At 43.3% G+C, this 21704-nt stretch overlaps 1 protein-coding gene across 1 annotated transcript in view; it reads right to left on the reverse strand.

Moving 5' to 3' along the window:
• Positions 1-535: 535 nt before the first annotated feature.
• Positions 536-21704, reverse strand: part of LOC148039738 (uncharacterized) — a 36546-nt gene continuing 15377 nt past the window's right edge. Inside the window, exon 5 of the mRNA XM_087693574.1 lies at positions 536-1817. Coding sequence (XP_087549700.1) covers positions 1491-1817 — 327 coding nt within the window. The 3' untranslated portion in view covers positions 536-1490. The remainder of the gene's footprint in view (positions 1818-21704) is intronic.

Below are 21704 nucleotides of genomic sequence, written 5' to 3' on the forward strand. Positions count from 1 at the left end.
TCCTCAGACACAAGTCATAGAGCCACCATGGATGTAAAGAGTTACCACTATGGAAAGCACAGCAAATAGCTGCCTTTATCATGTTTTATCTTTTATGTTTTATCTTGCATGCACATCTATAAAACAAAACTGTAGATAAGTTGTGTTGCTTGCTGTTACATCAGCCTTTAAGTAGAAATGGCAATTGACTGACATTTTATCCACATCTACTATTGAGACTAAGGATGAGTCAAGATAGTATTTTGCCTTTTCAACTCAAATCATCAATTTTGATGGTCATGGACAAGCTTGACAGCTTTCAATTAGACTCACTTGTTTCATGCACAGCTTCTGTATTTCACTTAGGGGACACTTCAGGGAGTTTCACTAGTAAGGAAGTTGAAAAGACTCTGGTCCTTCCCCTACTTTCCTGCAATAGACTGTCCCTGCTACATAGACAAACAAGACAGCTTCAAATATGAAAGAACTTGCTGACTAATCCAAGGCTAGCTGTAAAGATACACTTCTATACAGGAATAGGTTGCACTTTTGAACATTTGTTTTACATCAAACTTTCATGGAAGTTACATGCCAATTAATGACTACAGTGTACACTGTCATTAATTTTAACATCATGTATAGTAATAGAGGTGAATTAACTGCGTAATGATATTGGATATGAATCAAAAAAAGACTCCGAGTCTCAAATGCAGGTATGTGGCAAACAAACAGAGGTGAATTAACTGCATACTGAATTTGACTTGAATCAAACAAAGACTTAAGTCTCAACTGCAGGTATGTGGCAAGGTTTCTCCCCAGCAACTCTTGTTGAAATTTCCCACTGAGAAGGGGAAAAACAGTCTGGCTGAGATAAAAGAATTCCAACCAGTAACGCATGGTTGGATGATAAAAGCTTCAAATATGTAAAGTCAAATCTGATTGACTGCTCTCATTTCAGACCCCTTCAACAAATCAAAGGCCATACTCGCCCACAACTTGACTTCTATGGGATTCACAAATACCTCAAACTGTAGTATCATGAAAATTTTCACATGGGCTGTGCATAACAAGTCCCTAAAATACACATTTGGTCATGTGGAACAACCACATTCAGGATACTAGGACAGATGACCAGCAAAACTGCAACTCGTTGTACCAATCAGCTGCCACAGGGGTTCTCCACCAATTTACATCACGGACAAGAAACCTACCTTCTTTGTGTCAGCATCCTAACTCCGACTCCTTTCAAAGAACAAAACCCATCACCATGTTTCTGTGATCTCCATCCAGACAGCTAATCCACAGATTAAGAAATCCACATGCAGCCTCCTATAACATGAAATTCCAAGTGAAACCGTGATTCTAGACACAATAATATCAGGAGTTAAGAGCACCATAACTCGCATCAGATAGAAAGCCTTTTCATATGATTAGATACCCACTATGATCAAAACAGTGTACCATAAAACTCTTTTCATGGTGGTTTGCAGCATTCAACTTCATGTGTGGGATTAGATCTTTTGATCTGTGCTTTTTCTGGACTGATCTGCACTTTTCCTGGACTGGTCATGTCGGTCTGTGCTTTTCCTTGAATGCTCTTGTCGATCAACACTTCTTCTTGAATGCTCAGGACGATCTGTGCTCTTCCTTGATCCATTACGATGCAGAGAAGATTTTTCCAAAGAAGATACAAACTTCCGCAGATGTCGTATGTACTCTGGATACAGTTCCAAATTACAGTGCCCCCCTCCTTTCAGCCAAAGTGGCTCATACTTGTCCTTGCATAGTTCCCACAGCTGCTTCCCATGGGAGCAGTCCACAACTTCATCAGATGTTCCCTGCACAAATATTCAATATATAAAGTAATGCACAGGCTTAGCTTCCTCACTGGATACTGAAATTCTGAGACATCTATTAGAATCACTTTCCTGTCACTCAGAGCTCTAATCCCTGCCAGGTTTAAACACCACATTTTTAAGTATAGTAGCCAGTGACTTCAGCAGTAAAATGATCCCCATCACAATAAAGTACAGCATACATCTCATCTGATCAAATTGTGGTTGGTCCATTGAAATGCAAGTTTTCTGGTCTACGCACAAGTTCTGGGTGATTTATGCTCGATGTGTGTCAGCACACCTTTCGGCATATTTCAAAAGGGGTGTTTGGTTGCCTCATCTTATAAGCAAGCCTTAATCTTTGGTCTTCAATGCATTAGCTTTTTCCCTAGTGAAGCAGGTTCAGATCCCATTGGCAAACAAAATGGTGTTGCCCACCACCACATTGTGGGTTTCGCCCTTTCAAGAACATTTTTGCACAATGGTCCCATTATTGGCAAAGTCATCTTCTGCATCTTACCATGTGTGTGGGGCATGTTCTTGCACAACCCAAGCCATTGTTTGAAGAAAGCACCCAGCAATTGTGTGCTGTGTGAATATTCAATTCTAAGGAAAAAGGGCCTCATCTTTTAAAGCACATTGGAATCTAGATTTTTCCCCCTTCTCTCTCTCACTCTCTCTTCAATTCGCCATGGAATTCCATGAGCCATGGCTGGCACTCTAATTCCAACAACATGACAAGAGATCATGAGCCAAATGTTAAGACAGAGAGCGCCAGGATCGAGACACACAATGCTTTCTCACAGCAAAGATATATATGTATATATATATGTATATATATACATATATATATACATATATATAATATTATATTTTATATATATATATATATATATATATATATGTGTGTGTGTGTGTGTGTGTGTGTGTGTGTGTGTGTGTGTGTATATGTGTATATATATATATATGTATGTATGTATGTATATATATATATATATATATATATATATATGAAAGAACAAATGTGCTAAGGGTGTGTTCACACCCGTGCACATATAAAAGGCACAATGGTCCTTTATTCCCAACAACCTACCACCTAAAGGCAATATGCCTTAAGGGGGAGAAAAGAATCCAAGGAGCTACTATTTTGGAGGACCTGCTACTGTTTTCAGCTCTGCCCCTTATTTTCTCACCTATGCCCGCCATATTCTCAGCCCGACCTGCGACTTTTTGCAAACCCTAAAATTTGCAAGAACCCTAATTTTCAGATTTGGGGTTGTTTTATTTAATTTCTGCAATTTCCCATCCATTTTGATCATCTCTTTCCAAATCTCAGCTCGTGCAGCCCAAAATTTGGGGCTTTAGTCAATTTTCACTCCCAGAGTTGAAATTGACAACCAATTCAAAGAAATTTCACAATGCCTTTGGCATTCCCCCCATAAATTTTGGGGCTTTTGCTTGATTTGCAGTCCCACATGCAAATCTTCATTGGAAACCCCGACATTACACAATTTCATCGACATTTGTGTAGGAAATTTGGGGTTTTTTGCCCAAGAGGCTCTGGCACACATCACAAGATAGATTCCATCTGTTGTTCGTTGTTGGCATGTACCCCAAGGTGACATTACTGCAGAAATTCGAGCTGCAAGGTACAAATTTACTCAATTTTTAAAAAAATTTAGAAAGAAATTCATGTCTTTTGCTTGACACACATTCCAAGGCAGCAAACAAGTAGTACAGCAACCTTTAATTGTTGTTACAATCAAATTAAGGAGAAAATTTTAGAAATTTTCAATAAATTTTGGTAAGAATCAGCATTATGTTGTAGTAATTTGTACTTTCGAGAACACGCATTATGAGGCAGATGTGGTACAGCAATGCATTGCTGTTATTTCTTGGTTGAGTACTGATTTGAGTGAAATTAAGCATACTTTGGCATTTGTGTGATAGCTTGGTACTTATCGCATAATCCTAAGGGGAGTTTTAGTACTCTGAGGAGTAGAATCTATACTTCAACAAAGAAAAGCATTTGCCATTCTCAAATCTCATCTCCCATCCCCTCTATCCCCCGCACCCTATCAAAGCATTTGCCATTCTTATCTCCCATCCCCTCTCTCTCACTCTTACTCTTTCAACTTTACCCCAACCCTCGAGCCTCTCCCTCTCTTTTAACTTTCAAGTTTCAAGAGTCCTAACTCAAGCATCTCTCTCTCTCTCTCTCTCTCTCTCTCTCTCTCTCTCTCTCTCTCTCTCTCTCTCTCAGGTCTCTTCATCCATCATCAGCACCATGACTCATGAGAAGCACGAGACCTTCAATTTGCACACGATCCATGTGGAGAGGGACACAAAGAAGTTCAACTCCCACCATTGGACATGCAAGTATTGCCTTTTCTAAATTCTCTCTAATATCTATCTCGATTCTCTCTTTCCCCCCAAGCCCCAATCCCATCTCTCTTTATTCTTGAATCTTGAAAGTTGAAACTTGAAAGGCTCAACTCTCAAGTCTCTCTTTCTCTCTCTAACCTCCAAGTAGTGTTAGAACTTAGTATACTTGCTTGTAATTTGTAAATTGTGGTTGTAGGTGGATACCGATAATGCATCGAATTGTCGGTGCATGGGCCATTTGCTTGAGGCCGAGTTTCCCACAATTGTGTAGACTCCATGTGCAAATCATTGTTTGGACTTGCTTATGGAGGACATTTGGAAGCTCAAGTGGGTGAAAAGGGTGGTCCACAAAGCTACATCAGTTGTCACCTTCACAGTAAAGGTAAAGATGCTTGCATGTATTGTGAGCATAACACACTGGAATTGAAGAAGCCTTTTTCAACTCGCTTTGCTTACATATGGTTATTGCTGGAGCGCCTTTATGAGATGCGGTCCGGTGTCTACTCTATGGAATGAGTGGATGACCATTGAGGCCAAATCCATGCAGCGCTTGTGCCTTAATGAGCAATTTTGGCAAAAACTCCATGCCATTGTCATTGTCGTGACTCCCTTTTATAGGGTATTACATATGAGTGATTGCGAGGGGTCCACCATGGGTCTTCTCGTTCACTTCTTTAGAGCTTCATTAGTGGAGGTACCATGGATGGGCATGGATGTATAAGCCCATCCATAGTTTTGCCGCATTGGTACATCCGGCCTACAAGTCGCTCATGGTCATGGATAATAAAAAATTCCATTTAGACCAACTTGTTTATTTGACTCGTGTGGTCCCTGTGTATGGATGACCACAAAGCAGTGTTGAAGGAGCCAGGATGCTATGCAGATCAGAGAGGGCATGTGGCTTTTTCTTCTCCCACTTGTTGAAGGAGAGAGTCACTTGTAAAGCCTTTACTTTGGTGGCAAAACTTTGGATACGCATTGGAGACCCTTCAACCCTTAGCCATAAGGATCCTTGCCTAGGATTGCTCTTTGGGTGCATGTGAGAAAAACCGGAGTGAATATTCTCTCATTCACACAAAGATTCACAATCGGCTTAGCACACGACAATTAGAGCGGCTAGTCTATTACCGCACTAACTTACGCATAATGAGAAGCATGGGTAGTCCGAAGCAGGTAAAGTTTAAACACTTAACCATAAAATTTAAAATTTGTTGTTTTAAACTTTGATCTTTGAAGTTTATACTTTACAATTTAGACTTCAACATTTATAATCTTGCGTACATTGTGTAGGTGAATATTGATACATTCAAGTTGACGGGTGACACTCTTCCGAGTGTACATCAAAAGATGAACAAGGAGAAGGAGATCATTTTTGCAGAGCTCTATAGAGAGCTTATAGCAGCAGATACTCGTGACACTCGCAGTTACCGTGCTCATGGGCGAGGAATTCGAGTAGGTGGTAGCAAGGGCATGGTCATTTGACGCCCTCCAGCATCGAGGAGAGGTGGTTTGAGTGGCTTACAGACATATGTAAGGTGGGACTCTAGTAGCCCATATCCTGTGCCTCATGATGACATTCCCCCCTTGCCTACATAGCCACCACCTAGGGAGCCATCACTTGCTGATGATGGTAACCTCATTAGTGAGGATGAGTATGAGTGTGTCTCATCATCCGATGCAGAGGAGTCATCTTCAGACTTTCTTGATGATGAGCACTCAAATATTTTGATGATGATGATGATTATAATAATGATGATGATGCCTCATCATAGATTCATAGGTCTCTCTCTTTTTTATATCTACTATCATTGTATCCACATGCATGATGCCAATATGACACACTAGAGTCTAGACTGTAGTCTATAGTTATATCATATGTTTTGCGTAGCCCATGCGACCACGATAGTCACCCCTATGTATTTATCTTATTTTGTAATGAAATGATTGTTTCCACTTTAAACATATTTTCTATCATTTAATGATTTATGGTTTTTTTAAATCATGTTAAAAAAAATTATACTAATATTGTACCGTACCTTATAAAATCATAAGGTACCATTTAGTACCGTGTTTTATCATACCATACTGTATCGTACCTTTCATACCTAACTACTATGGTAGTGGTCTATACTTCTTATTCAGAGAAAGGCACCTACCACTTGGGTCAAGTTCAAGCAAATGTTTCCTTCAAATTGGTTGACAAGTAACTTTAAAGTAGACATTATGACAACAAGGAATCTGTTGGATTCCAAGGATTGCAATAACTTGGATCGATATAATAAGAAGTTTTGGAATGCTTTACTGCCTATTACTTCTTATTGGTCAATACCCCTCCATGAGCAAGTAGAGAAGTATATTTGTGATTTGCCAAAGGGTATACGGGATTTTTACATATAGTCCATTGTTTCTATCATGTCTCAGCTCATAGAAACTACTACTACAACTAATGCATTGCTTCATGGAAGAATGCAGGGTTCCAAGACATTGATGCCAAGTCACATGTCAAAAAGGCTAAGACGGAGAAAAAGGGAAAACCTAAAATAAAGGCTGAAAATCAGGGCAGCATATCTGAAAATAGGGGATGGAAAGGGGAACAGATGGCAAAGAAAGAGTGGGAAAAATGATGCAAGACATAAGGAATTGATGGCTGCAAATAAATGCTTTATTTGTGAGCAGAAAGGACACGACAAGGAGTTGTCCTAATAAGCAGCAAGCTGAAAAAGATGATAACGGGGGAAAGAAGAAGACAAAACCACTACTAGTTTAGTGTCTAATATAGTGGTAGATCAGCCCAATGATGATAATACTGAATTTTATAGGACATGGGGCAAAATTAGAGATCGGTATGCATTAATTTTTATTGATCCAAGGACACAATCAAATTTCATCTCTCTTTATATAGCAGCTCATTTAGGCATCAAAGAGGATGAGATGGAGTCCATGGGTGAGAATGGTATGGCATACAAGGGACATGCAAAGCCAGTCACTCCTATCCTTGGAAAGCTTCATTTGCACATTCAGAGTTATGTGGACAACAAAGAGTTCTTTATTGCTCCTTTGGAAGAATGTGATGTCTTGCTTGGTATGCCTTGGTACCATCGTGTGCATGCAGTGATTGATACTCATGATAAGATTGCGACCCTCTTTCATAGAGGCAAACTTCATACTTTGGATGTAAAGTTGAAAGGAAAATCTATCCCTGTTATATCTGCTTTTGCTATTTCCAACGTAATGAAAAATCATCTTTTAGCTCACTTGGTTTTCACTAAGGATAAGAGTGATAATGAAAATGTTGGGAATGCGACTCCTTTGGATAAAGATCACATGTCATTTTTGCAAATTATGTTGCTTGCTTTTTTTAGTCACTTCGGGGACACTTGCTACCTTAAAGGCCTGAGGATCATGGCATAGATTTGATCATGCAACTTAACAAGAGGAGATAATGAATCTAGTTAATGAGCTGTTAGAGAAAGGGTTGATTCAAACTTGCTACCTTAAAGGCCTGAGGATCATGGCATAGATTTGATCATGCAACTTAACAAGAGGAGATAATGAATCTAGTTAATGAGCTGTTAGAGAAAGGGTTGATTCAACCCAATTCATCTCCATTTTGTTCTCTAGTGCTTCTAGTGCAGAAGAAGGATGGGTCATGGCACATGTGCATTGACTATCATGCTTTGAACAAATCACAATAAAAAACAAATTTTCGATCCCTAGGATCGATGATATCTTGGACAGACTGCAAGGGATAGCCATTTTCAACCGCATAGATTTGAAAAGTGGTTACCATCAAATTTGGATTAGATATAAGAATGCATCCAAAACACCCTACCAAAAATATTTTGGTTTGTATGAGTTTTTGTCATGCCATTTGGGCTTACGAATGCTCTTGCCACACTCAATAGAATGATGGATCTATTGGGAACAAAGGGCCATCGTGCCTATTATGTGCGCTCGGGTGTGAACACACCCTTAGCACATTTGTACTTTCATATATATCTATCTAAAACCTACAGAGGTACACTAGTCATTGTACCGAACAAGTAAGGTGACTCTCCTTTCTACTACTCTCTCTCTCTACTCTGTGTGTGTGTTATCCGTCACGTTCACTCTCAGCTCCACATCAAGCTCCAACAAACTGGTATCAGAGCGTGTAACGAGCATGAGGTAAATGGCGTGAGGTGACACGCCTCAGGTGATAGGCAAACGGAACAAGTCGTAGGCTGCAGGAGACGTGGTTGAGGCGATCAGCAGGCTCAGGCCAAACATTGCAAGAAACAGTCAAGGGCTAGTAGCTAGTCGTGAGGTCGTGGACTACAGAAGGCGGGCTGTTGGAGAGTAGGCGATAGGCGACAATTGTTGCAGGTCGATGGGGGTCACGAGGGAGCTGCACACGACCAAGACCAAGCAGCGGACGGGATGGGACGGGCTGCAACGGGCGATCCGACGAGACAGGCTGCAATGTGCTCGACAAGACCAGGAGGGCCGTCGTCAACATTTTTTTTCTTTTTCTAAAATCTTTTTTTTTTTAAAACAAGGTTTCCTTCCCTTTTCCTACCGGACGTTCGCATGTATGAGCATAGAATACAAATTTGTGCACATTTGCTCCTGAAAATTTAGGGCTTTTCCCAGATTTGGGGACTTTAATGCAGAACTAGACAATCTAACTCAAAAATTGCAAAATCGGTGCACATTTGCTCGGCAATTTTTGGGCCTTTTCACATTTTAGTAAATCTTTTTCAATTCCACTGAAATTTGTGCATATCGGACCCAAGAAATTTGGGAATTTGTCCAGATTTGACGCGAGCAAGACACAACAGTGATATTTGTCTCAGAAATTGCAAAAATTTGTGACATTTTGCCTCCAACATTTGGGGCTTTTCATGTACATGCAAGAATCGGGCTGAAATTTACCCAATTTCTCGACATTGATGCACATTGGACCCCGTGCAATTTGGGGCATTTGCTATTTGGACGAAATTTGTGCGCCATTTGGTCATTTTATGTACATGCGGTTTAATTCCAAGCAATTTGGACATCTAGCACTTGGAAAATTTTGGGGGTTTTGCTGAAATTGCTCTATTTTGGCAAAATTAGTCTATTCTATGCATGTCAAAGACAGTGCAGATGTATGGTTGATGCTTTGAGCAAAAAAAATTTGGGGGTTTTGACTGTGCGTGTCAAATTTTGTGCCCTTGGATACATGTACGATAGAAATTGCAGCTAAATTTTGAGACTTCTCATGTAATGGGATCCATTTGCCCTTGAAACAACTGTAATCAGTTGTGGAGTGCTGTAGCACAAGGTTTAGTGGTTCTGGAAATTTATTTGCAGGTCTGAAATTTCTGCTTTGACATGGTTATTTATTGTTGGTTGGTACTTGTTTGTACCTTGGTCACTTGTTTGACAGTTTGGGCTTGCATTTGCTGCATTTTTTTGTCACATTGGGACTGAAAATCATGGCTAGCAGCAATGACAGCAGTCATCTCATGCACATTAAGAAGCTTGAAGGAGCACATAACTTTGCAATCTGGCAAAAACAGTGCTATAATATCCTGTTGCAAAAGAAGCTGGCAAGGCCGATTAAGACCAAAGGGGTAAAGCCCGCAGATATGGAACAAGAAGACTGGGATGAGTTAAATGAGCTTGCACGCTCAACCATCGAGCTATCGATTTCTAATGCCTTGTTGTTTAGCATTGAAGGTTTGGATTCTGCATATGCTATTTGGACTCAACTGGAAGAACTCTATACACAAAAGAGTGCCGCAAGCAAAGTTTATTGGCTGAAAAAGCTTGTGGATTTGCGTATGAAAGAGGGTACCGCAATGTCTACTCACTTGAGTGAGTTTAACTCCATTTTCAGCCAGCTGGTTGCCTTGAAGTTCACGATTGATGAAGAATTTAAGGCTACATTCTTGATTTGCACTTTGCCAGAGAGTTGGGATACATTCAGGACTACTATGAGCAATTCTAATGCGATCCTTCTATATGTTGATGTAGAGAGTGCTCTACTCATGGAACAAATGAATCGGCAGAACAATGCATCCAATAAGTCTTCCAGTGCTTTGCATACTAGGGGTAGGCCATCATTGTGGCAAGAAGGGTCACTTTAAACGTGACTACTACAAATGGAATGAAAAAAAAAAAGGACAAGAAAACAGATGATAGTAAGGAAGAGAAGAAAGAGAGTCAACCTGAGAAGAGCAGTGTTAAAATCAAAGAGGTGAATGTAGTCACTCATGACAGTGACAGTGGAAATGACGTACTCTTTGTCTCTTCACACTTTAGTACACATGCTTTACTTGCAGATACGGATGATCACATGCATACTTGGATTCTAGATTCAGGTGTTTCCTTTCATGTCACCCCTCATCGTGAGTGGTTTTCTGACTATACAGGGGGTCGACATGGTGTTGTCCATCTTGGGGACAACTATGCATGTGACATTGCAGGTATTGGTAGTGTGCACTTACAGCTTCAGCATGGTTTTGTCTTCCCACTTCAGCATGTACGGCATGTACCTCAGCTCAAGAAAAGCTTGATTAGCACAGGGTAGCTAGATGACAATGGATTTCATACCACCTTTGGTGATGGGAAATGAAATATCTGTATGGGATCTAGAGTGATGGCCAAAGGTTATAAAAGTGATACCTTGCTCTCCATATATCTAGTGTGCGTGGCCATGTCGTTGCCGTGACCGAGCAGCCAAGTGTTTCTTTGTGGCATGGCCGGTTGGGACACATGAATCAAACTGGAACGAAAGTACTTTCTCATTTGGGTTATTTGTCTTGTCTTCGTTATGCTGATTTTAACCATTGTGATCATTGTGTTTATGGTAAACATGCACAAACGTCTCATAAGAAGTCTCTTTCATTGAAATCTTCTCCTCTAGACTTAGTACATTCCGATGTATGTCAGATGCCAGGGTTATCTTTAGGGGGAAAAAAATACTTTATCACCTTTGTTAATGATGCTACATGGAAGATATGGGTTTACCCTATTCATAGCAAGGACGAAGTGCTTGACAAGTTTAAAAATTTCTTGGCATTGGTTAAAAATCAGACTGATAAGACACTTAAGTGTCTTCACTCTAACAATGGTGGGGAATATATGTCCAAGGCCTTTTAGGCATTTTGTGACCTCATAATCCGCCCCAAAATGGTGTTGCAGAGCATATGAATCAAACCATTCAAGATAAGGTCCGGACAATGCTGTCACATGTTGCTTTACCTCATGGGTTTTGGGCAGAGGCTGTTATGACAGCCGTACACTTGATTAATCGGTCACCAAATAGGTCTTTGGGGGGAGGGGGAGGGGGGAGGGGAGTTCCCCAAGAAGCGTAATCAAGCAAGCCACCTTCGTATGCACACTTAAAAGTGTTTGCCTGCGAAGCATTGATGCACATACGTAAGGAAAAACGCAGCAAACTTGAGCCAAAGTCCTGTAGATGTATTTTCCTAGGATATGGTGACGAGGGTGAAATGGGATATAGATTATGGAATCCTGAGAAAAGAAAAGTAGTACGCAACATTGATGTTATCTTCCGGGAAGATCACATGCACAAATAGCTCGGAAGAACAGAGGAAGTCCCTAGGGTTGTATTCCAGGAAGAAATACCTTTTGGACAGCAAAATGTGCCTGCTGTACAACAGCAAATACCTGCTGTAAATGAACCTGCAAATGCAGAAAATAATGCTGGAAATGATCAGTCAGCCATTGCCCATAATGATGGGCCACTGGATGTGCATGAACAGCCAAGACAGCAAGCTGTTAATACTGATTTGCAGGCTGAAATGCCTGGAAAGCAAGCTGAAAATGGAAATTTGCAAGCTCAACAGCCAACAAACAATGATCATTGCGTTAGGAGATTATCTAGGGCTACTAGAAAACCTGATAGATTCGTTCCTTGTGCAAACAATGTGGCTGATTATGTCATGTTGACAGACAGTGGTGAATCATCTTGCTTCAAGGAAGCAATGGACAAACAGGATAGCAAAAAATGGTATAAAGCCATGTTGTCAGAGATGGAATCTCTTGAGAAAAATGGCACTTGGGACTTGGTGCAGTTGCCTAAAGGGCAGAAAACCCTTCCATGCAAATGGGTTTACAAGATGAAGGTCACTTCTGATTCCTCACCAAAGTACAAAGCAAGATTGGTTGCGAAGGGGTACAAGCAGAAACATGGAGTTGACTTTGATGAGATCTTCTCTCCTGTAATCAAGATGACTACATTGAGAACCATTTTGGGCTTGGTTGCAGCTGAATATATGGAGCTCATACAAATGGATGTAAAGACTGCATTCTTACATGGTGATCTGCATGGAGATATATATATATACAACAATCTAAAGGGTTTGTGGCAAAAGGAAAAGAGAAGATGGTATGTAAACTCGAAAGGAGTTTGTATGGGCTGAAACAAGCACCAAGAGAATGGTATCATAAGTTTGATACATTTATGCAGTCTCAAGGTTTTCATAGGAGTCAAGTGGATCACTGCTTGTACACCAAGAAGACAGCAAATGGCAGCCAGATTATCTTGGTTCTATATGTTGATGACATGCTGATTACTGGCAAGGATACTCATGTCTTGGACTCACTGAAGCAAAGTCTTCATGGCAGTTTTGACATGAAGGATCTTGGTGATGCAAATCACATTCTTGGCACGCGAATACTCAGAGATAGGTCAAAAGGATTACTCTATCTATCTCAACAAGAGTATATCTCCAAGGTTTTGCAATGTTTCAATATGGAGGGGGGGAAAACAATAAGGGTTCCATTGCCTCCATAGGTGAAACTCGGTACAGAGAACAGCCCTACATCTGATGATGAGAAGGTTGAAATGGCCAAGATACCATATGCTTCAGCTGTTGGCAGTTTGATGTATGTTATGGTTGCTACATGTCCTGTCATTGCCTTTGCAGTGGGAGTGGTTAGCAGATACATGGCAAACCTTGGTAAAAAGCATTGGGAAGCAGTGAAAGGTATTATGAGATACCTCAAAGGCACAAAGGATTTGTGAATCTGCTTTGGAAAGCAGAAGGCATCTATTGTTGGCTTTACGGATGCAGACTGTTAGAGAGATCATAGCCAGGGCTGCACCAGGGCTGCACAGTCGGACTGTGCAGTCGGACTGCCACGTGGCAGTCCGACTGCCTGCAGCCCAGTCGGCGACCTGTCCTATTCTTTGGGCAGATTTCGGCTATTTATACCTGAGGTCTCCAGCAGTCTTCCTATTCATTCTCTGTCGCAGATTACAGACCGGTGCCGTGCAGATCTCTGTCTCTGTTCGCAGATTTCAGACAGCAGACAGTGCAGACTGCAGCAGACTTCGAGGTGGACAGCAGGTCGCATCGTCGAGGTGGAGACACGCAGTCCAGCGCACTGCGCCCGTGTATATCTTTGTATTCAGCATTCTTTATACAGCAGATCTTCAGTGTACACTGTCTCTTTCTCTCCCTTCTCTCTCTGCGTTCTCTCTCTCTCAGTCCTACGCTTCCGCACCACTGCACTCTGACATGGTATCAGAGCAGTGTTTGAGGGCTGACTGAGCGCAGAATCAACCTGAAGAGGAGTTTCCATCGCGACACAAATTTGCGTTTTTTGCGTTTAAGGGCAGACAGGAGGGCTGCGCCTTGGAACGAGGCTGAAACGGGTGTGGACGCACAGGAAAGGAGTACAGGTGGTGGATTTGCTGCTGTTTACTGCTGTTTGTCGCGGAGAAAGTTTGAGTTTTCAACCTAAAAGTGCAGGTTTTGCTTTTTCATCGCCTCCGGCGGGTGAAGGAGCTTCGGGACGCTGAAGAGCCTTAGCAGGCTGAGTCTACTCAGTCAGAGGGGGCTGCTTTTGCGTTTGAGAAGGCATTGCAGGTGAAGATGTCTACAGAGATGGACCTGGAGTTCCAGGCGATTATGGACCGGAAGGTGCCCTGTCCTACCGGCTCTTCCTACAGATCAGAAGCTCGACGGCGACAACTACCGCATTTGGCGCGTTTTGATGTTGGCCATTCTAGAGTCCTATGATTTGGCGGAGTTGGTACAGGAAGATATTGACCGGCCTTCGGTAAGAGATGAATCCAAACTCTCTTCCGATGCTCGTGCGGAGTTGTCCAGGGCCCAGTCTCATTGGGACAAACTGAATGCCAGGATTCGATCCTTTCTCTTTCTATCATGCACTACAGCCGTGATCGCTCACATCGAGCACTTGACGGTGGCTCGTGAGATATGGCTGGAGCTTGATCAAATGTACAATCGGATGACCCTGATGAAGAGGGTTTCTTTGGAGGTACAGATGCGGACTTTGTCCGTCAATAAGTCTTCTTCGCTAAGGGAACACATTAACAAGCTAAGGCAGCTACAGATGCAGGTTCAGAATGCGGGGAAGCCAATTTCCTCCGAAGACATGGCGATTACACTCTTGTCCCAGTTGCCGCCACGATTCGGTACATTCTACTCTGCCCTTATTGCTTCGGGGCGAGAGTCTACTCTTCGGTGGGAAGAGTTGGTTCCTATGGTCTTGGACCAAGAGGAACAGCTAAAGGGACAGAATGCTTCCAAGACGGAGGAGTTGACAGGTCAAGCCTCTCAGAAGAAGGGGAAGGACCAAAAGAAGAAGAAGGGGGATAACAAGTCCAAGAAGGACAAGGAGAAGGACAAGGACAAAGACTCCACATGCCATATTTGTGGAAAGACTGGCCATTGGAAGAAGGATTGCCCTGACAAAGACTCGAAGGACACCAAGAAGAAGGAAACCAAGGATTCTGGAGCGGTGGCTGCACCCTCATCAGCTGCATTTCTACACTTAGTTGTCATTGAGGACGCTTCACCGAATGCTTCTGATGCTGCGATGGCGGCTTCCCAATCTCGAGAGTGGATTATTGATAGTGGTGCCTCACGGCACATGACTCCTTCATCAGATGGTGTTGCCCAGCTGCGACCTTCGCGTGGGCAGGTTCTCATTGGAGACAGCTCTTCAGTTTCTATTGCAGGTCGGGGTAAAATGCAGCTTATTCCGGATGGACGAGGTGGCACCCATACCTCAGAGGTTTTGCATGTACCAGGATTGGGGTACCATCTCCTTTCAGTCCATAAGATTTGCTCCCTTGGTCTTCTGGTGGAGTTTGACAGTTCTACAGTGCGAGTCCTTGATCGTGAATCGAGGAAGGTTCTATCATCTGGATATGAGGAGAACGGCATTTACAAACTGAAGTCTTCCACTGCCCTTTCTACTCTTCTTCTTACCTCATTGTCTCAGTCAGAGTTATGGCATGCTAGGTTTGGTCACCTAAACTATGACTATCTTCGGAAGGCGTCACGGGGACAGCTTGTTCGAGGGTTGCCGGATATAGTGGTGAGCCAGCAGCCATGTGTCTCCTGCATACGGGGGAAACAGCATAGAGATGCCATTCCCCACACCGCTTCGCGGCGGTCTACTTCACCGATGGAGTTAGTATCTACGGATCTATGTGGCCCTATGAGGAATGAGTCCCTGCGTGGGAGCTCGTACTTCATGCTGATCGTGGATGACTATAGCAGGATGACATGGGCCTATTTTTTGGCACTAAAATCAGAAGCTTTCTCGCACTTCAGGGATTGGCTTCTCTTTGAGGAGAACCGATCAGGCCGGAAGTTGAAGACCTTGCGATCCGATAAGGGAGGTAAATTTGTGTCTAATGAATTTGCTCGGTTTTGTGCAGATAGAGGAATTCACCAGGAGTTTGCCAATACGAATACTCCACAAGAAAATGGTATTCTCGAACGGAAGAACCACAGTGTGATCGAGATGGCGCGCACCATGATGGAGCACCGACAAACCCCTCAGGTTCTGTGGGCCGAGGCTGTGGCTACTGCAGTCCACATCCTTAATCGATCTCCTACTTCGGCTGTGGAAGGGATGACTCCATTTGAGGCGTATTTTGGGTCGAAGCCAGATGTTTCTTACTTTCGGGTCTTTGGGTCTGATGCCTATGTTCACATTCCCAAAGCTCACCGTGACAAATTCGAAGCGGCTTCCCGCAAACAGGTATTTGTTGGCTACAGCTCCCAGTCCCAAGGCTACCGACTGTATGATCCCGTCAAGCGGGATGTATATACTAGCCGTGATGTGCGGTTTGTGGAGGTTCCGGCTTCTTCAACGGGTGAGGAGCATCCCGTTCTTGGAGATCCAGGGGAGAGTTTGGCTCCTTCTACAGTTCCACTGGAGCCTGTGCCGTTTGATTATGATTCTGTTTCTGACACAGAGTCTACTGTTCCACCGGATCCTTCTGAGGAGTTACCACCGGTGGACATTCCAGAGTCTTCTACTGATGGAGAACGACGAGGGGAGGTTCGGCCTTCTCCTCGCTGGGCCCGTGACACACTCCGTGATTCAGGGATCGAGGGGGTTCCTGAGGAGTGGGGACCGCAGGATGGTCCGCGGCGGTCACGGAGGCACCAGGCGCATTCTTCGGAGCTTGTGTGCTCCAATTATTGTTTGATGTCCCGAGTTATGCAGGATCGAGAGCCCACCTCCGTGAAGGAGGCTTTACTGTCCGCCCCATGGAAGAAAGCTATGGAAGCTGAGTTGGAGGCTTTTGAGAGGAATGGTACTTGGTCACTTGTGCCACGCCCCCCGAAGAAGAAGGTGATTGGAGTCAAGTGGGTCTTCAAGACCAAATATCTCAGTGATGGTACTTTGGATAAGCACAAGGCTCGCCTTGTTGCTAAGGGTTTTGCCCAGCGCCCAGGGATTGACTGTCATGACACCTTTGCCCCTACAGCTCGTATGGCAACCATTAGAGCTGTTCTTGCTTTGGCTGGCCATAGGAGATGGCCTGTTTATCAGCTGGATGTGAAGTCGGCCTTCCTGAATGGTGATTTGAAGGAGGAGATCTACGTTGAGCAGCCTCCTGGCTTTGGTTCTTCGGACGGGAAAGTCTACAGGTTGAAGAAGGCCCTGTATGGTCTCAAGCAGGCCCCGCGAGCTTGGAACGAGAAGATTGATTCGTTCCTCCAGATTCAGTTGGGATATCGGCGGTCCAAGACCGATCCGCAGCTGTATGTTCACACTTCCGAAGATGGTTGTGTGCTGTTTGTATTATATGTTGATGATTTGATTGTCACAGGTGATGATGCACAGCAGGTCCAGGAGACAAAGTCAGCTTTACATCGGACGTTCGAGATGACGGATTTGGGGCTACTCCATTTCTTTTTAGGACATGAGATTTTTCAGTCTCAGAGGGGGATCTTTCTCTCTCAACAGAGATATGTACAGGAGCTCTTGGTGTCCTTTGAGATGGAAGATTGTCGGGCCCTCTCTACTCCTATGGATCCGAACTGGAAGGCCACTTCCCACTCAGCTTCTCCTTTGGCGGATGCTTCCCGCTATCGACAGTTGATAGGGTCTTTGATTTGGCTTCTCAACACGAGGGTTGATCTATGTTTTGCTGTTGGGCTCTTGGCAGGGTTCATGAGTGAACCTAAGACGGTGCATTGGCAGGCTGCTCAGAGGATACTTCGGTATCTGAGGGGGACGTCTGATTTGGGGATTCATTACCCCGCAGGGACAGATGGGTCAGATCTTGTACTTGCAGGTTGGAGCGACTCGGATTGGGCCGGTGACGTGGACCACAGGCGGTCTACAACAGGTTACTGCTTTACTTTGGGTGCAGGAGTTATTTCATGGAGTAGCAAGAAGCAGCCCACGGTAGCCCTTTCGTCTACTGAGGCGGAATATCGAGCCGCATCTTCCACCACATGCAAGGTTGTGTGGCTTCGGAGATTGTTGGAGGAGCTTGGGTGCCCCCAGACTCGTCCTACATTGCTGCGATGTGACAATGAGAGTTGCATTGCCTTGGCAAGGAACCCTGTTTTTCATGCCCGGACGAAGCACATTGAGATCCAGTACCACTTCATCCGAGAAAAGCTTCTGGATGAGACCATCACTGTGGAGTATTGCAAGACGGAGGACAATCTTGCGGATTTGTTTACGAAGGCTCTTCCTCAGGCTCTACTTCGGCAACATTCCAGATCCCTCAGGCTTCTGCCCTGCCCAGGCTCTGAGAGGGGGTGTTAGAGAGATCATAGCCAGGGCTGCACAGTCGGACTGTGCAGTCGGACTGCCACGTGGCAGTCCGACTGCCTGCAGCCCAGTCGGCTGCATTTAATGCAGCCGACCTGTCCTATTCTTTGGGCAGATTTCGGCTATTTATACCTGAGGTCTCCAGCAGTCTTCCTATTCATTCTCTGTCGCAGATTACAGACCGGTGCCGTGCAGATCTCTGTCTCTGTTCGCAGATTTCAGACAGCAGACAGTGCAGACTGCAGCAGACTTCGAGGTGGACAGCAGGTCGCATCGTCGAGGTGGAGACACGCAGTCCAGCGCACTGCGCCCGTGTATATCTTTGTATTCAGCATTCTTTATACAGCAGATCTTCAGTGTACACTGTCTCTTTCTCTCCCTTCTCTCTCTGCGTTCTCTCTCTCTCAGTCCTACGCTTCCGCACCGCTGCACTCTGACACAGACTATGTTGGTCATGCGAACTGCAGAAAGTTCACTTTTGGGTATGTGTTTACCTTCACAGGAGGAGCAGTCTCTTGGATCTCCAAGCTACAAAAGTGTGTTGCATTGTCTACTACAAAGGCAAAGTATGTGGCTGCCACTAAGGCATGCAAGGAGGCTTTATGGCTTTCACATCTGGTGGGAGAGCTTGGCATTATAGAGTTACCTGTTCTCCATTGTGATAGTCAGAGTGCTATCATGCTAGCACAGAATCCCGTCTTTCATGCAAAGACGAAGCACATACAGGTGATGTATCACTTTATTAGAGATGTACTTGAGAGCAAGAGCATTGAGCTTGTCAAAGTGCATACGGATGATAATCCTGTAGATCTTCTCACGAAGGGTCTTCTAGCAGAGCGGTTTGCTCATTGGGAGTTGGATAGGTATATGTATTTCAGCTTTGTACATACCTAGACTTAGCTGATTATTTTCTCCTCTTAAGGCACATTGCCTTTAGATGGGAGGTTGTTGGGAATAAAGGGCCATCATGCCTTTTATATATCCTCGAGTGTAAACACACCCTTAGCACATTTATATCTAAAACCTAAAGAGGTACACTAGTCATTGTACCGAAAAAGTAAGGTGTCGTGCTCACTCTTCTTTCTACAGCTCTCTCTCTCTACTCTGTGTGTGTGTTATCCGTCACCTTCACTCTCAACTCCGCGTAAAGCTCCAACAGGATCGCATCTTTCAACAACATAGGGAATTTCTAGGCACTTTCTTTCATGACATTGTCTTTTTGAAGAATGAGACAGAGCATCGAAAACATTTGGCAATAGTATTCAATGAGATCCGCAAGTATCAATTATTGACAAGAAAAGTGAATTCTTTTTGCATCAGATTCACTTTTTGGGCCATATTGTATTGGCTAATGGCATACATATGGATCCTGCTAAGGTTGATGCAATTTATTCATGGCCACATCTTCGGAATGTTCATGAGATCTGCAATTTATTCAAATGGATAGTAGTGGAAATTTCAGCAAATCCACTTCGTTCCAGTAAGGAAAAAGATAAAGGCTGATCACATGGCACGTCTTTTTATGCAGCATGTGTTTAAGCACCATGGTATGCTAGAGTCAATCATTAGTGATCATGATACACAGATAACAAGTTTATTTTAAAAAGAATTGTTTGAGAATATGGACACAATACTAAAATTCTCTTCATCCTTCCATCCACAAACTCATGGTCAATCCGAGGAGACTAACTTTTAGATCTTTTAAAGTGCTATATATCAAACCATTAAGTGCAGTGGGAACAATATTTGCCATTGGTTGAGTTTGCATATAACAATACATTGCATAGTTCCGCTGATAAGGCTCCTTTTAAGATGGTAGAGGGTGGTAAAAAACCACCCCCTATTTTGTACACAGGAGATAAGAGCATGGATGCAACTTATCAAAAGGTTAAGTATGTGCTTCAAAGCTCATAGGATAAGCAAACGAGAGCAATTGATCGTTACAAGCGTGCTTTGTACTTTACAAAGGGCGATTATGAATTGCTACATTTTGAAAATGCACAATTGAAAAAGAGAAAGAGCAAAGAGAGATTATATCCAAGGCTGAGTATGCAACACTACCAGCCATTTCAAGTGTTGGAGAGAATCAATGTGTGAGAGTGCACAATGGAAGAGAAATATGAACATAGAGTAGCAAAGAGAGAGAGAGAGAGAGAGAGAGAGAGAGAGAGAGAGAGGGGGAGCAAAAGATGAGCAAAGAATATTCCACTAACTGAAGAAGAATGCTAATACAATGATGATGGAGTGATCGGTCCGTACACACAGTCCAACGCGTCAATGATGAGGGCACCAGATCAAGCTAATGATAACAACAACACCGAAGACGAAGGAAGATGATGGAATCAGAGTGTGCACCTACCAAGGTGACTGCCAAAAATGGCTGTAAATAACCACAAACCCCCTAAACTAGCCTACTAAAATTTGGAAATGTCATAATTACTAGCCGACCAGCATTTAATGCTGATCGTGGCATAATAATGCCCAAAAAATGCCAAATGGACACCAAAAAATCCAACTGGCAAGGACAATGTCCGACAGATGTGAACAACCTGGGAAATACAGAACTACTCATGGAAAACGCATTTGGAACCCAACAAACAAAAGAAATGCACCCAAATAACCACTCTAGAATGAGAAGCCTCCCCCACCAAAACACATGACAAACCTATCAGAGCTCCAAAAGTCCTCGTTTGACTCAAACTGAAGCTCACATACAGGAGATGATAAGGCATAATAAACAAGACTACTAACACAGTGATGCATGTTATAGGTTAAAATTCCCTCCACACTGGCGGATACACAATGCCTTTCATGTGAGCTTGCTTAGGCCTTTTCATGGTGATGTGCCAAAGCATGTATCTCCTGAAATTGAGCATGAGGTTAAAGAGCTCAATGATGTACTAGAGCAGATTTTTGTACACAAGGAACGGAAGATCAAGAGTTAGGTTTCCAAATGACACTTGGTGAAGTTTCAAAACTATTCACCAATGGATATCAAATGGATGGAGAAGGATGACTTGGCAGACCATCCTCAGTTGTTGCAACTTTACCTTGATGCTTTCCAGTTAGAGCCGACTTTAGATCGCGCTCGATCACGTTCAGTAGAACAGAGATCCAGAGTATTACCTAAAGCTTGTGAGAGAGTTAGCACCTCCATTCCTCAGTGATGGACAGCTCTAGATGTAGTGGATCTTGGATGTATTCATCATACATTCATGGTACTATAGTTGACAGCATGTTTGCCAGGAGATCACTATTCAATGTCCTAGGCACTATGCTTGGTATGCATATGGAATGGTTATTATCTACAACTCTGAAACTATACATTTGCATTAGTTAATGATCATCAAAAGCTGATTATCGAATGCTGGTTTTCAGTGTGTGGTCATCAATTTTCGCTGCATTCTGCTGATTTTATGGATAGTAGCATATGTTATGATGCCATTGATG

This window comes from Lygodium microphyllum, chromosome 2 (assembly GCF_053477565.2).
Source record: "Lygodium microphyllum isolate KBCC chromosome 2, Lygodium_microphyllum_v1.1.10, whole genome shotgun sequence".
NCBI lineage: Eukaryota > Viridiplantae > Streptophyta > Polypodiopsida > Schizaeales > Lygodiaceae > Lygodium > Lygodium microphyllum.